At 41.3% G+C, this 13299-nt stretch overlaps 1 protein-coding gene across 1 annotated transcript in view; it reads left to right on the forward strand.

Annotated features, from left to right (window-relative positions):
- LOC121287374 (spermatogenesis-associated protein 16-like) overlaps nucleotides 1–13299 on the forward strand; it is a 216080-nt gene that overhangs the window by 130162 nt on the left and 72619 nt on the right. The window contains exon 6 of the mRNA XM_041205187.1: nucleotides 13104–13250. Coding sequence (XP_041061121.1) covers nucleotides 13104–13250 — 147 coding nt within the window. The remainder of the gene's footprint in view (nucleotides 1–13103; nucleotides 13251–13299) is intronic.

Genomic DNA, 13299 nt, shown 5'->3' on the forward strand with positions numbered 1-13299 from the left:
CAGAGGCAAACATTGAAGGGGATATTTCAGAATACACAGAATAGATGCATTCCAACTAGTAAGAAAAAGTCCAAAGGATGGGCACGCCATCCATGGTTAACTAGAAAGGTTAAAGATAGTATCAAACTTAAAGAAAAAATATATAATTGTGCAAAGATAGGTGGAAGGCCAGAAGATTGGACAGAATGTAAGGAACAATAAAGGATGACTGAAAGATTAATAAGGAGAGAAAAATTGGGAGTACAAGAGAAAGCTAATCAGAAATATAAAAACAGATCGTAAGAGTTTCTATAAATATTTTAAAAAGAAACAAGTTAACAAAGTGAGCGCTAGTTCTAAAGAAAGTGAGTCTGGAGCATTGATAAGGAAAAACAAGGAAACGGCAGATGAATTGAACAGGGATTTTGCATCAGTCTTCAATATTGAGGATACAAGTAACATCCCAGAAGCACCTATAAATGAGGAAATGGAATGTAGGGGGGATCTCAGGAAAATTACAATCACCAGAGAAGTGGTACTGAGTAAATTGTTGGAGCTGCAGGCTGACAAGTGCCGGGTCCTGATGGACTCCATCCTAGGGTCTTAAAAGAAATGGATAGTGAGGTAGTTGATGCATTGGTTTTAATTTTCCAAAACTACCTAGATTTGGGGAAGGCCCCTTTAGATTGGAAGATAGCAAATATAACTCCATTATTTAAAAAGGGAGGGAGACAGAAAGCGGGAAACTACAGGCCAGTTAGCTTAACATCTGTCATAGGGAAAATGTTAGAAGCAATTATTAAAGGAGCTTTGGCAGGGCACTTGGATAAGTTCAAGGTAATCAGGCAGTCAACATGGCTTTGTGAAAGGGAAATCATGTTTAACCAACTTATTGGAGTTCTTTAAGGAAGTAACATGCTGTGGATAAAGGGGAACAGATGGATGTACTGTACTTAGATTTCCTGAAGGCATTTGATAGTGCCACATCAAAAGTTACTGCGGAAAATAAAATCTCATGGTACAAGGGGTAACACATTGGCATGGATAGAAGATTGGCTGGCTAACAAGCAGAGTGTAGGCAGAAATGGGTATTTTTAAGGTTGGCAAGATGTAACGAGTGGTGTGCCACTAGGATCAGTGCGAGGACCTCAACTGCTTACAATTTATGAAAATAACGTGGATGAAGAAAAGGGTGGGACAGTTGCCAAATTTGCTGATGACACAAAGATAGGAAAGTAAGTTGTGAAGAGGACATAAGGAGGCTACAAAAAGATATACATAGGCTAAGTGAGTGGGCAAAGATCTGGCAAATGGAGTATAATGTGGGAAAATGTGAAATTGTCCATTTTGGAAGGAAGAATAAAAGAGAAGCATATTATCTAAATGGTGAGAGATTGCAGAGCTCTGTGATGCAGAGGGATCTGGGTGTCTTGGTGCATGAATCGCAAAAGGCTAGTATACAGGTACAACAAGTAATAAGGAAAACTATTAGGATGTTATCATTTATTATGAGGGGCATTGACTACAAAAGAGGGGAGGTTATGCTTCAGTTATACAGAACACTTGTGAGACCACATCTGGAGTACTGGATACAGTATTGGTCACCTTATTTAAGGAAGGATGTGAATGCATTGGAAGCAGTTCAGAGAAGGTTTCCCAGACTAATACCTGGAATGGACGGGTTGTCTTATGAGGAAAGGTTTGACATGCTCAGTTTGTATCTGCTGGAGTTTAGAAGAGTAAGAGGCAATTTGATTGAAACATGTAAAATCCTGAGGGATCTTGACAGGACAGATGTGGAGAGAATGTTTCCTCTTGTGGGAGAATCTAGAACTAGGGGTCACTATTTAAAAATAATGGGTCACCCATTTAAAACGGAGATGAGGCAAAAGATTTTCTCTGAGGGTCGTCTTTGGAACTCTTCCTGAAAAGCTGGTAGAAGCAGAATCTTTAAGGCAGAGGTGGATAGACTTGCTAAGCAAGGGAGTGATAGGTTATTGGGCTCGGTGGGATGCAGATTTGAGGTTACTGTCAGATCAGCCTTGATCTTATTAAATGAAGGAGCAGGCTCAAGGGGCTGAATGGCCTACTCCTACTCCTTGTTAGTATGTTAAAAAAGTTGCAAGTCTGACCTGAAAAAAGGCTGCAAAGGTGAAGACTTTGGAAAGACAATTGAAAATCTTGAAAGGAGCTCCATGGAAGACATGGAGGCAGAGAGAGACAGAAAAATCAACTGTTCAGCTTAGTAAGGGCTGCAACACAGCATGTGGTCCATGAAAATCCCAATCCGGCAGCAGAGTCAGAGAACCTAGTGACAATGAGGAGCCCTTGAAAAAGGGTCAAAACTTTCACTTTAATGATGCAATAAGCAGAAAACACCAGGTAAATAATGTTTTTAATAAGTGCATATTTTGATACACCCCACAGTCTGGGTCGGTACCATTACACATGGCGACAGTGAGGCAGCAATTGAGAAAAAGAAAAACAAATTGGCTGCTTAAACACAATTTCCCAGTGGGTGGAAGGCAGTAAACAGAGCTTAACAGTAACTTCCAGCTAATAGTTTAACCACTCTGCGAAGTTTGATGAACGAATACAAAAAAGGGTCAGCGACTGCAGCAGGTAATAGTGAAAGGCTGATCCGTGTGAGAAAACTATTACTGCAAGAGAAGTTTTAAAAATTAAAACAAACCTCCTGGAAGCTTAAAGGAGCTATGGATTCCAAATTCCCATTACCTGAGAAATTTGGTCATATGAAAGGGCCAAATCAAACACAGAATTGGGCACTAGCTATGGAGCAAAAGATTTTAAAGATTTGGAATTGCTTTAGGATTGAACAATAAGTCTGAGGCTGAACAAATCAATACATTACTGTACTCTATTGGAGAAATTGCGGATGATGTTATGACAAGACGAGGCATCAATGAAACATCAGACAAATTTGAAGAATTCTTAAAAGCTTTTGATAATTATTCTAACTTACGGAGCAACAAGGTTCCAGAGAGGACTAAATTCAACTAAAGAGTCCAGAAGCTGAGTGCACCAGTAGATGCCTTTATCAGTAGACTGGCTGAAGGCTGCAAGTATGGTGATCTTAAAACTGAACTAATATGAGACCACATAATACGAGGCTACCTTGCTGGGAATCGGAGCGGAACGGACCTGTGTGAGACAGTCAGGAGCTGAGGAGCACGCTGTTTCAGCTGCTGTGAGGCTGCAATCCAGGAAAACTAGATATTACAGGAAACTAGTAAGTTGATTGGCCGGTAAGTGCACAATCTAAGGGACCGTGTGTGAGAAACCAGCTTAGACAGGCGAGTTAAGGTAGATCTATAAATAAAAAGAACTACAACTTTAAAATAATAGGCCAAAATTTGAAAACTTTAAAATTAAAGTAATTTAAACAAACATCTAAAACACATACCTTGTAGTTAAGAAGCATATAGCCTTTAGTTGTCAATAAACAGTAAATTGTAGCATACATAAGAAGAAAGTAATTAAAATAATTTAACTAAATAACATAAGTTAGAACGGCGAGACAGGTGTTATGTTGTAGCTGTGAGATGTAGGAGCTTTTTGATGCCAAGGCAATCCATGACAAACAGCGTCTGCAGGAAGTGTAAGCAGCTTGAGGAATTCCGGATCAGGATTATTGTTCTGGAAACTGAAATGCAGACACTGTGCAACATAAGGGAGGGGGAGAATTACCTGGATACTTTGCTCCAGAAGACAGTCACACCTCTTAGAAAAGGGTCATCTGTTTTTGCCAGCAGTGAGGGACAGAAAGATGTGTGTGTCAGTGAGACAGGTAATGGGACAAGCTGACAACAGGGGAGGAGCCTTGGGCTTTGCAATTGTCAAACAGGTTTGTGGTGCACACAACCTATGCGGATGAAAATGAAATCTGCAAGGTGGATGAGCTGGTTGGCCATGACACTGTGGTATAGGAAGCCATTCAAGCGGGGGGAGCAAAAAGGAATGTAGTGGTCGTAGGGGATAGTATACTGAGGGAGATTGACACTTCTCTGCAGCAAAGAGCAAGAGTCCAGGCTACTATGTTGCCTGCCCAGTGCCAAGGTTCGGGACAGCTGCTCAGGGCTGGAGAGGAAATTGCAGTTGGTGGGGGAGGATCCAGTTGTCGTGGTCCATGTAGGTACCAATAACATAAGTAGAATTAGGAAAGAGGTTCTGCAAAGTCAGTATGAGGAGATAGGTACCAAATTAAGAAGCAGAACCTCAAAGGTAATAATCTCTGGATTATTACCTGAGCCACGTGCAAATTTGCATAGGGCAAATAAGATTAGAGAGACGGATGTGTGGGAGAAGTGGGTCGCAGTTTGTGGGGCACTGGAATCAGTACTGGGGAAAGTGGGGGCTGTACCGTAGGGATGGCTTACACCTGAACCCTGCTGGGACGAGTGTCCATGCAATTGCATAACTAAGGAAGTAGAGAGGGCTTTAAACTAAACAAGAGGGGTGAGGGATCAAGCTTGGATAGAGGTAGCAATTCAAGGTAAAGAGTCAAGACAGAGTTCAAAATAGTAATGAGAAACGAGGGTCAGAGAGAAAAATCCTAAGAATACATCAACAGTCAAGACTAGATGTTACTAAAGTAACAAAAAGACAAAACTGAAGGCTTTCTATCTGAATGCATGTAGCATTCATAAAATAAATGAATTGATGGCCCACACTGAAGTAAATAAATAGGATCTGATAGCAATTACAAATACGTGGCTGTAGGACAACAAAATTGGGTCCTTAATATTGAAGGGTACATGACGTTCAAGAAGAATAGGAAGTTAGGTAAAGGTGGAGGGGTAGCACTGTTAATCAAAGAGGGCATTGGTGCAATAGTTAGAGATGACCTTGGTTCAGGAGATCAGGATGTAGAATCGGCTTGGGTGGAGATGAGGAATAGTAGGGGGAAAAAGTCATTAGTGGGAGTGGTCTAAAGGCCCCCTAACAGCAGCCACTGTGTAGGACAAAGTATTCAAGAGAAAATATTGCATTCTTGTGATAAAGGGACGGCAATAATCATGGGTGATTTTAATCCACACATAAGCTAGAAAAATCGGATTGGCAGTGGTAGCCTGGATGAGGAGTTCTTGAAATGCTTTCAAAATAGTTTCTTAGAGCAGCATGTTCTGGAACCAACCAGAGAGCGGGTTATATTAGACTTGTATGGTGTAACGTGACAGGGTTAATTAATGACCTCAGAGTAAAGGCACCCCTAGGTCGCAATGACCACAATATGATTGAATTTTACATTCAGTTTGAAGAGGAGAAGAGCAGGTCCAAGACTAATATCTTATACTTAAATAAGGGCAACTATGTGGGGATGAAAGCTGAGCTAGCTGAAATGAACTGGGAAACTAGGCTAGAGGATAGATCAATACAGAAACTGTGACAGACATTTAAGGGGATTTAAGTATTCAGAATAAGTACATTCCTACTATAAAGAGAAATTCTAAGGGGAGGACCCACCATTCGTGGTTAATTAAAGATGTTAAGGAAAGCATCAAACTTAAGGAAAAAGCATACAACTCCGCAAAGATGAGCAGCAGGACAGATGATTGGACAGGATATAAAGAATGGCAGAAAATGACTAAAAGGTTAATTAGGAGTAAGAAAATAGAGTATGAAAGGAAGCTAGCTAGAGATGTAAAAATGAATAGCAAGGATTTCTGCAGGTATTTAAAAAAGAAAATAGTAAGTAAAGTGAGCGTTGGTCCTCTAGACAGTGACAATGGAGAGTTAATAGTTGATAACAAGGAAATGGTGGAAGAAATTAATAAATATTTTGCTTCTGTGTTCACTATAGAGGATACCTAAAACATTCCAGTAATAGCTGCAAATCAGGAGGTGAACGGGAGAAAGGAACTTGGTGAAATTGAAATCAATGGGGAAATGGTACTGAGCAAATTGATGGAGCTGTGGGCTGGCAAGTTTCCAGATCCCGATGGACTACATCCTATGGTCTTAAAAGAGGTGGCTAATGAGGTAGTCAATGCATTGATGTTAATTTTCAAAAATTTGCTAGATTCTGGAAAGATTCCACCAGATTGGAAAGTAGCACATAGAACCCCTCTATTCAAGAAGGGAGGGAAACTATAGGCCAGTTAGCTTGGCATCTGTCATGGGGAAGTTATTAGAATCTATCATCGAGGTTATATTTGTACACTTAGAAGAGCTCAAGGCAACTGGGAAGAGTCAGCATGATTTTGTGAAAGGAAAATCATGCTTAACCAATTTATTGGAGTTTTTTTGAAGGAATAACATGCGCAGTGGATAAAGAGGTACTGTACTTGGATTTCCAGAAGACATTTGATAAGGTGCCACATCGAAGATTATTATGGAAAATAAAATCGCATGGTGTAGTGGGTAACATATTAGCATAGATAGAAGATTGGCTGACTGGTTGGCAGAAAGCAGAGAATATGCATAAGTGGGTCTTTTTCAGATTGACAAGATGTGACGAGTGGAGTCCCACAGGGACTGTATTGGGCCTCAACTTTTTACGATTTACATCAATGAGGGGAGTGAAGACATGGTAGCTAAATTTGCAAAAGACACAAAGGTAGGAAAGTATGTTATGAAGAGGACATGAGGAGGTTGCAGATGGATATAGATAGGTTGAGTGAGTGGTCAAAGATCTGGCAAATGGAGTTTAATGTGGGAAAATGTTGAAGTTCACTGGCAGGAAGAACAGAAAAGTAGAGTATTGCTTAAATGGAGAACGGCTATATAAATCTGAGGTGCGTAGGGATCTAGGTGTTCCAGTACATGAGTCACAAAAAGTTAGTATGCAGGTACAGCAAGTAATTAAGAAAGCTAATGGAATGGTATCCTTTGTTACGAGAGGGATTGAACATAAAAGTTAGAATGTTATGCTTCAGTTATACAGAGCATTGGTGAGACCGCACCTCGAATACTGTGTGTAGTTTTGGTCTCCTTATTTAAGGAAAGATGTAAATCCATTGGAGGTGGTTCAAAGGAGGTATACTAGATTGATGCCTGGAATGAGCGGGTTGTCTTATGAGGAAAGGTTGGGCACACTGGGCTTGTTTCCACTGGAGTTTAGAAGAGTGAGAAGTGATTTGGTTGAAGTATACAAGATGCTGAACGGCCTTGACAAGGTGGCTGTGGAAAGGATGTTTCCTCTTGTGGGTGAGTCCAGAACTAGGGGGTATGGTTTTAAAATTAGGGTTCGCCCTTTTAGGACAGAGATGGGGAGAAATGTTTTTCTCTGAGGGTTGTGTGACTTTGGAATTCTCTGCCTCAGAAGGCGGTGGAGGCGGGGTCATTGAATATTTTTAAGGCAGAGGTGGATAGATTCTTGTTAGGCAAGAGAATCAAAGGTTATCGGAGTTAGATGAGAATGTGGAAATAAAAACACAAGGAGATCATGATCTTATTGAATGGCGGGACAGGTACGAGGGGCCGAATGGTCTAGTCCTGTTCCTATTTCTTATGTTCACATTGTGGCCGGTGTTACTGATGACACCCTACCTGACCTACAGCAATCCAAAGAAGATTTGATTTTGGAGAAAGCAGTACAGTTGGTGAGACAAACCTCGGTCAATGTTCTGCAAGCAATGCGGAATGCTTTCATTGTAAAAGGTTTGGACATTTTGGAAAGATGTGCAGAAATAAAACCTCTAGATACACAGGATAACATGAGAATCTTCTCACAAGGCCATCAGTGAAATTGAGGAATCGCAACATGAGGAGGAAATGTTTCTTGGGTGAGATCGAAGACCCCACATACACATTTGGAATGCATACATTTGTGTCAGTGAACATATCACCAATTTCAAAATGGACAGAGGAGCAAGTGTGACAGTCTTGTCAGACAAAGAACAGTGGCTGAGGACAACTGAAACCCAGTTATATGGTCCAGGAGGAATCAAACTACAGGTCATAGGCATGTTGCCAGGCAAAGTTCCAGTACAGGGATCAACATATACTGGAAAACAGTATATGTTGTTCGCAATCAGGAAGTTTCTCTTCTGAACCAAAATGCCTATGTAGATCTCAACCTCACCAAGTCAGCAGAGGACGTCAATCAACAGACAGTCATCGATGGTACCAAATCTGAGTCCCTCAAACTGTGCAACCACACTAAATATCTGGTTTGCAACTTCAGTGCTGATTTTTTGACACTCTTCTCAGAGGCCAATAATCCAGCCCTTTTCTAGGATGATGTCCAGGAAACAGAGGGCGCCCTCTGTTGGCCCTGCCCAACACCAGGATCCTCCGGCTTCACTGAAGGTCAGTGACCTTTCGGATGGGCCGCCGCAACCCCCTTGGTGGGTCCCGCCACGACGGGGCCGGAAGATCCCGGCCAGACAGTAAACTTGTTCTCACCGAAGAGATAATGAATCAATTGGATCAACGAGTACCTGAGTGTAACCATGATCCTTCTCACTTTGTGAGTCAGCTGAGGAAGACAAAACTCAAACGATAGAATACACTGGTACAGCACTACATTCATTCGACAGTGGTGAAACCTTTGTAACTGCATCCACACCTATCCATCCACCAAAAAAGTGGTAGTCAAGGATTCAAGCCATCAAACAAGTCCAGAACTAGAGACAGAACTGGACCAAACAATACCCACCTCTTACATGTTGGACGACACTGACCTTACTGTTACAGCGGGGTTACGGGAATTTGAGATAAAGCAAAATGTTGATCAAGTGGCTTCCCCATAGCCTCCTATTCAGCCTAAACAATTATTTCCAGGGGCAGCTGTACAGGATTATCCAAGAGTTCACAAACAAGAGGCTACAAAGAGTCTTCACTCCAGAAGTTAAGAAAGACGGACAAAACCATCAAAAGTGAACTCAACAGACAATGATAGGGAACATATGAAATGCAAAGCGAGGGATAAAGCCACAAAATCCAGTCATGAGAGGGAAACATCAAACCAAGAGAGGTGTAACAGCAAGGCGAGGAAAAAGAGGATCAAGACTAGATCCAGATAAGAGAACCATCCATTATACATTTGGAAGAACCAGGTGTTGAGTAACAAACTGACAATGTGTAAGATACTGCACTCTTACAGAAGACCAAACAAGTCAAAGCAAAGAAGGCCACAAAGGAAGAATACCAATCTTCTAAGTCTGACAAGAACACAATCAGGGAGAATGGTGAAACCTCCAGACCAATTGAATTTATGAAGTCAGAGACTTGGGGGGGCTTGCGGAAGTATGTAAACGTAAACTCTGTTTGCACAAAGACTTGGGCTGTGATGTAGCATTAGGCTATTCAAGGTTGAAAGGGTTAATGTCTGGGACTGGGGAAACAATACTGCCCACATAATGATGTAAGAGAGACATGACCAAGAGTCGAGAGGGAGAATATTCATGGCTTAGACTGAGTAACACTTAGGCCACGATTTTCCGCTCAGTACGCGGGCATGTGCCCAACAAGCCTGAGTGTGAAATAGTGCGCAATGGTATCGGGCCAGCGTCCTGATGTCATCGCATACTCACGTAATATTTCGGTTGTCGGACGCACATGAGAGTCGGCAGCGTGCCCGCTGACAATTAAGAGGCCTATTAAGGCCATTAATGAATTAATTAAGTGCTATTTTTCACTGCCCGTCCAATCTATCATTTGGCAGGCGGGCGAATTAGCTAGGCAGCATTTGGATTTTTTCGGATGGGATGAGATTACCGACATTAATTTTTAAAAATACAAATGTTTTCACATCATTTTTATTATGTTTCTGTTCATGTGAGTGAGTCGTATGTGGGGACATTTTTTTCTGATTTTCAAAACCTTAATTTTTCATTTTAAAATTCTTCAGTCCCCTGAGACAATACCCTGCCTTTAGGTAGCTTTCAGTGCATGCTCCCCCGTGCATGTGCAGACTTTTGCACTCGCCCTCCTCCTGCCTGCACCCCAGCAGCGCTGAGCTATTCAACGCGCCTTTCACACTGATCGGCTGTTAGTTGGTCAGCCAGCATGAGAATGCGGTTGGGTGCCGATTGTGGGTGGCGGGTCATTTCCCAGTTGCCCCCTGGCCCACCTGTCCACCATACCCACCCAATGACCCAAAAATCTTGCCCCTAGTCTTGTGTATCTGTATATAGTTTATCCAATAAACTAGTTGTCAATCAGATGTATCCATGGGGAGAAATTTCTCCCCTTCGGGGGTGGGGGGGGCTCTGCAGGAGTGGGCATGCAGCCAATTGTCACACGCCAACATTTTACATTGGGCGGGTCAATTAAGGCCCGCCCAATGTGACACGCGCCCAGAAGCGTTGAGTGCTCCCTGTGCGGGCAGGGGGAGTAGGCTGAGTCGGGGCCTGTGCTCTTTCGCAAATGTGCACAAAAGAACGCAGAAATCTCCCTGAGGCACAGAGGCCATTTAAAAACTAATTAAAATACTTAATGGAGCTGAGGTTGGACGGGCAGCTCCGTTAAGTATTTTAATTAGTTTTTAAATGGCCTTAATAGGCCTTTGACAGTTTGGCGGACATGCAGCTAACCCTGGTGTGCGCCTGCTGAATTGAAAATCAGAATGATGTGTGGTGGCGGCGTGTCATTTTATGCATCGGCGAGCAAGGCCTGCCTCCACATACCGACCAGAAGATTCTGGCCCATGTCTCAACAATCATTTCTTAGCCAGTCACAACCAACATACAACACTAAGGTCTGAAAAGTTTGATAGTTTAGTTAGCGTTCATACTGTAGGGTACAGGGCACTTAGAAGCCGTAGGCCCAAGATAAATTATGTCACCCAGGTGGGCTTTCTTGTTTAATATGTATTATGTTACTGTTATAAGATCAAGTTCCATTCACAAAGGATTGATCCCAAAGACACACAAGTCATAAAAGTTATTGATTAGAATAGCTAGTTGGAATACCAGAGGAATCAGTCATATAAAGTGGCTACTCTTGCCCTTCACGTCGTTAGTGAGACAGTGAGAAGTTTCTAAGTTTATTCTAAAGCAATTCAAATCTTTAAAGTAAGAATGATTTTCGTCAGTACATCCAGTGGGGGTTTTAAGGGGAGGGAAAGGGGGAGGTTCTCATTCAAGATGATAGCTTTAATTGAAAGCTTGGCAAACAAATCTTAAATGCAGAGAGTTAGGGGAGGATGTCTGGTCAGTTTTCGTCTTTTTATCTCTCTCTGGAGAAGTCAGTTAAGAGCAGTCTGTGTCTCTAACTGCCTGAGACATGGATGTCTTACTTTTACTCCAGCCAGTGAAGGAAGGTCTGAGATTTCAGCTATGACATGTACCCCATTATGAAGACTAGCACAGGTTAGTTTAGGCAATACTAAACTATTTCTAAAATAAGTTCATCCCATTACAGAATAATACTAAAATTTTATTTTTCATATAACAAAGAAGGATAGAATTTTGATATTTAAACTATGTTCTGTTCATTTATATATTTCATGCGAGATACATCAGTTTGTTAGTTTATAATTTATTTTGTCTCTCAAGTGTGTTTTAAGTCCACCTTCTTGAAAAACAAGAGATTGCTTATGGTGGGGGTGATGGATGCAAGATAATAGCATTTACTACATAGTGAGAGTTATGATTGTGTAATGGAACACTCTCCACTTGCTTGGATGTGTGCCACTCCCATAACACTCAAGAAACTCAACACCATCCAGGAGAAAATTTGATTTCTTGATTGAAACCCCATCCAACATTTCAAACCCTTCATCACCAGCGCACTGTAGTTCCAGTATGTACTATCTACAAGATACACTGTGATAACTCATCAAAGCTTTTTAAAAGCACCTCCCAAACCCATGGTCTCTACCACCTAGAATGACAAGGGCAGACGGCGCAAGGGAACAACATCGTCTGCAAGTTACCTTCCAAGTCACACACCATCCTGACTTGGAAATATATTGCTGTTCCTTCATTGTAAAAATCCTGGAACTCCCTTTGTAATAACATTGTGGGTGTACCTATGTAACACAGACTACAGTAATTCAAGAAGGTGGCTCAGCGCTGCCTTCCTAAGGGCACTTAGTTATCAGCAATAAATGCTGGCCTTGCCAGCAACACACTCATCCCATGAAAAAATGAAGATAGAAATCCTTGGGTTTACACTATTGTTTTACTACATACTAGGTAAAGTTACCAGATTAAAAGTAATGTGATATCTATTTAAGAGAATAGCCAGTCACTGAATCCCAGAGGATAGCTAGCACACACCTGAAGTTTTCAACAGTTGGACTTATAAGAAGGAAAACCAACCTTTCAGAATTTAAATGCTCCCAAGTTCTTCACAATTCTGGACTTCTGGGAATCACAGGTATCCCTTAAACTCTGCGGTGATAGAGCATAGTCTCAGGATATATGCTATATTACATGATGTATTTCTTTTATTTATATGTCATCATAGTATGTCTACCCAAAACAAGGAAGGCTTAAGGACAGGTAACTAGGCACAATCAATTCCTGCCCATGTACTGATCCTACCCACTTAGAATATGCCATTTTCATGCTAAAGTGGAGAGATAGTTTGGGCTGTGCTGTTCCCAGAAGACAATTTAAAATAAAAATAGGTGGCCTAAAGGAACTGCTTTTAATTTCTTGAAAAAGATTTCAAGTTTCAAACCAATATTATATTTTATTATACAAAAGTGTTATAAAAGCATTAACAAATATTGTCTCTGTGACCAAATGCACTTCAAAACTATAAAGAAAAAATAATTTAATATCCTGCATCCAAATTAACTGAAGAGTTGAATAACAAATACGTGGGAATGTTTTTTGTTTGCCTTGGCCTTAATCTATTCTGCTATTACTAACAAATTTTCTAAAAATATTTAAATGGTATAAAGTACAAAGGGAAAAATGTGTCAACAAGGTGCAGAGACAGGTGCAGACCTTTTGAGATCAACAGCGGGGTTTTCCACACCGATCTTCCGGTCCCGCCGCAAGTCAATAGACTTTTGGCTGGGGCGTCGCCTCACCTGCAGTGGGTCTTGCCTGTGACGGGGCCAGAAAATCCCGAACCAAGTCTACATTGTCAATATTGGCATCACTAATTTAGGAAATGCTGGCCTTATCATTCATTTAAGTGAAGACAGATTTAAATGGCTTGCAATAAGTAATATAATATTGAGATATATGGTAATATTTCAGAGCCTGGCACAAATCATATCCTGCCTCAGACTGTTGACTGGTCCGAAACGTTTTCCCAACACTACATGCTGCTGCTTGGTTTTAAGAATCCTGAGGATGGCAACTTTTTAGAAAAGATCCTGAACAGAAGATCACCAACATTCACAGGTATAATAAGTGATAAAGAAATTGTCATTGTGAGCAACGTTCCTTCTAA

The sequence above is a fragment of the Carcharodon carcharias genome, chromosome 2 (assembly GCF_017639515.1).
Source record: "Carcharodon carcharias isolate sCarCar2 chromosome 2, sCarCar2.pri, whole genome shotgun sequence".
Classification (NCBI taxonomy): Eukaryota; Metazoa; Chordata; class Chondrichthyes; order Lamniformes; family Lamnidae; genus Carcharodon; species Carcharodon carcharias.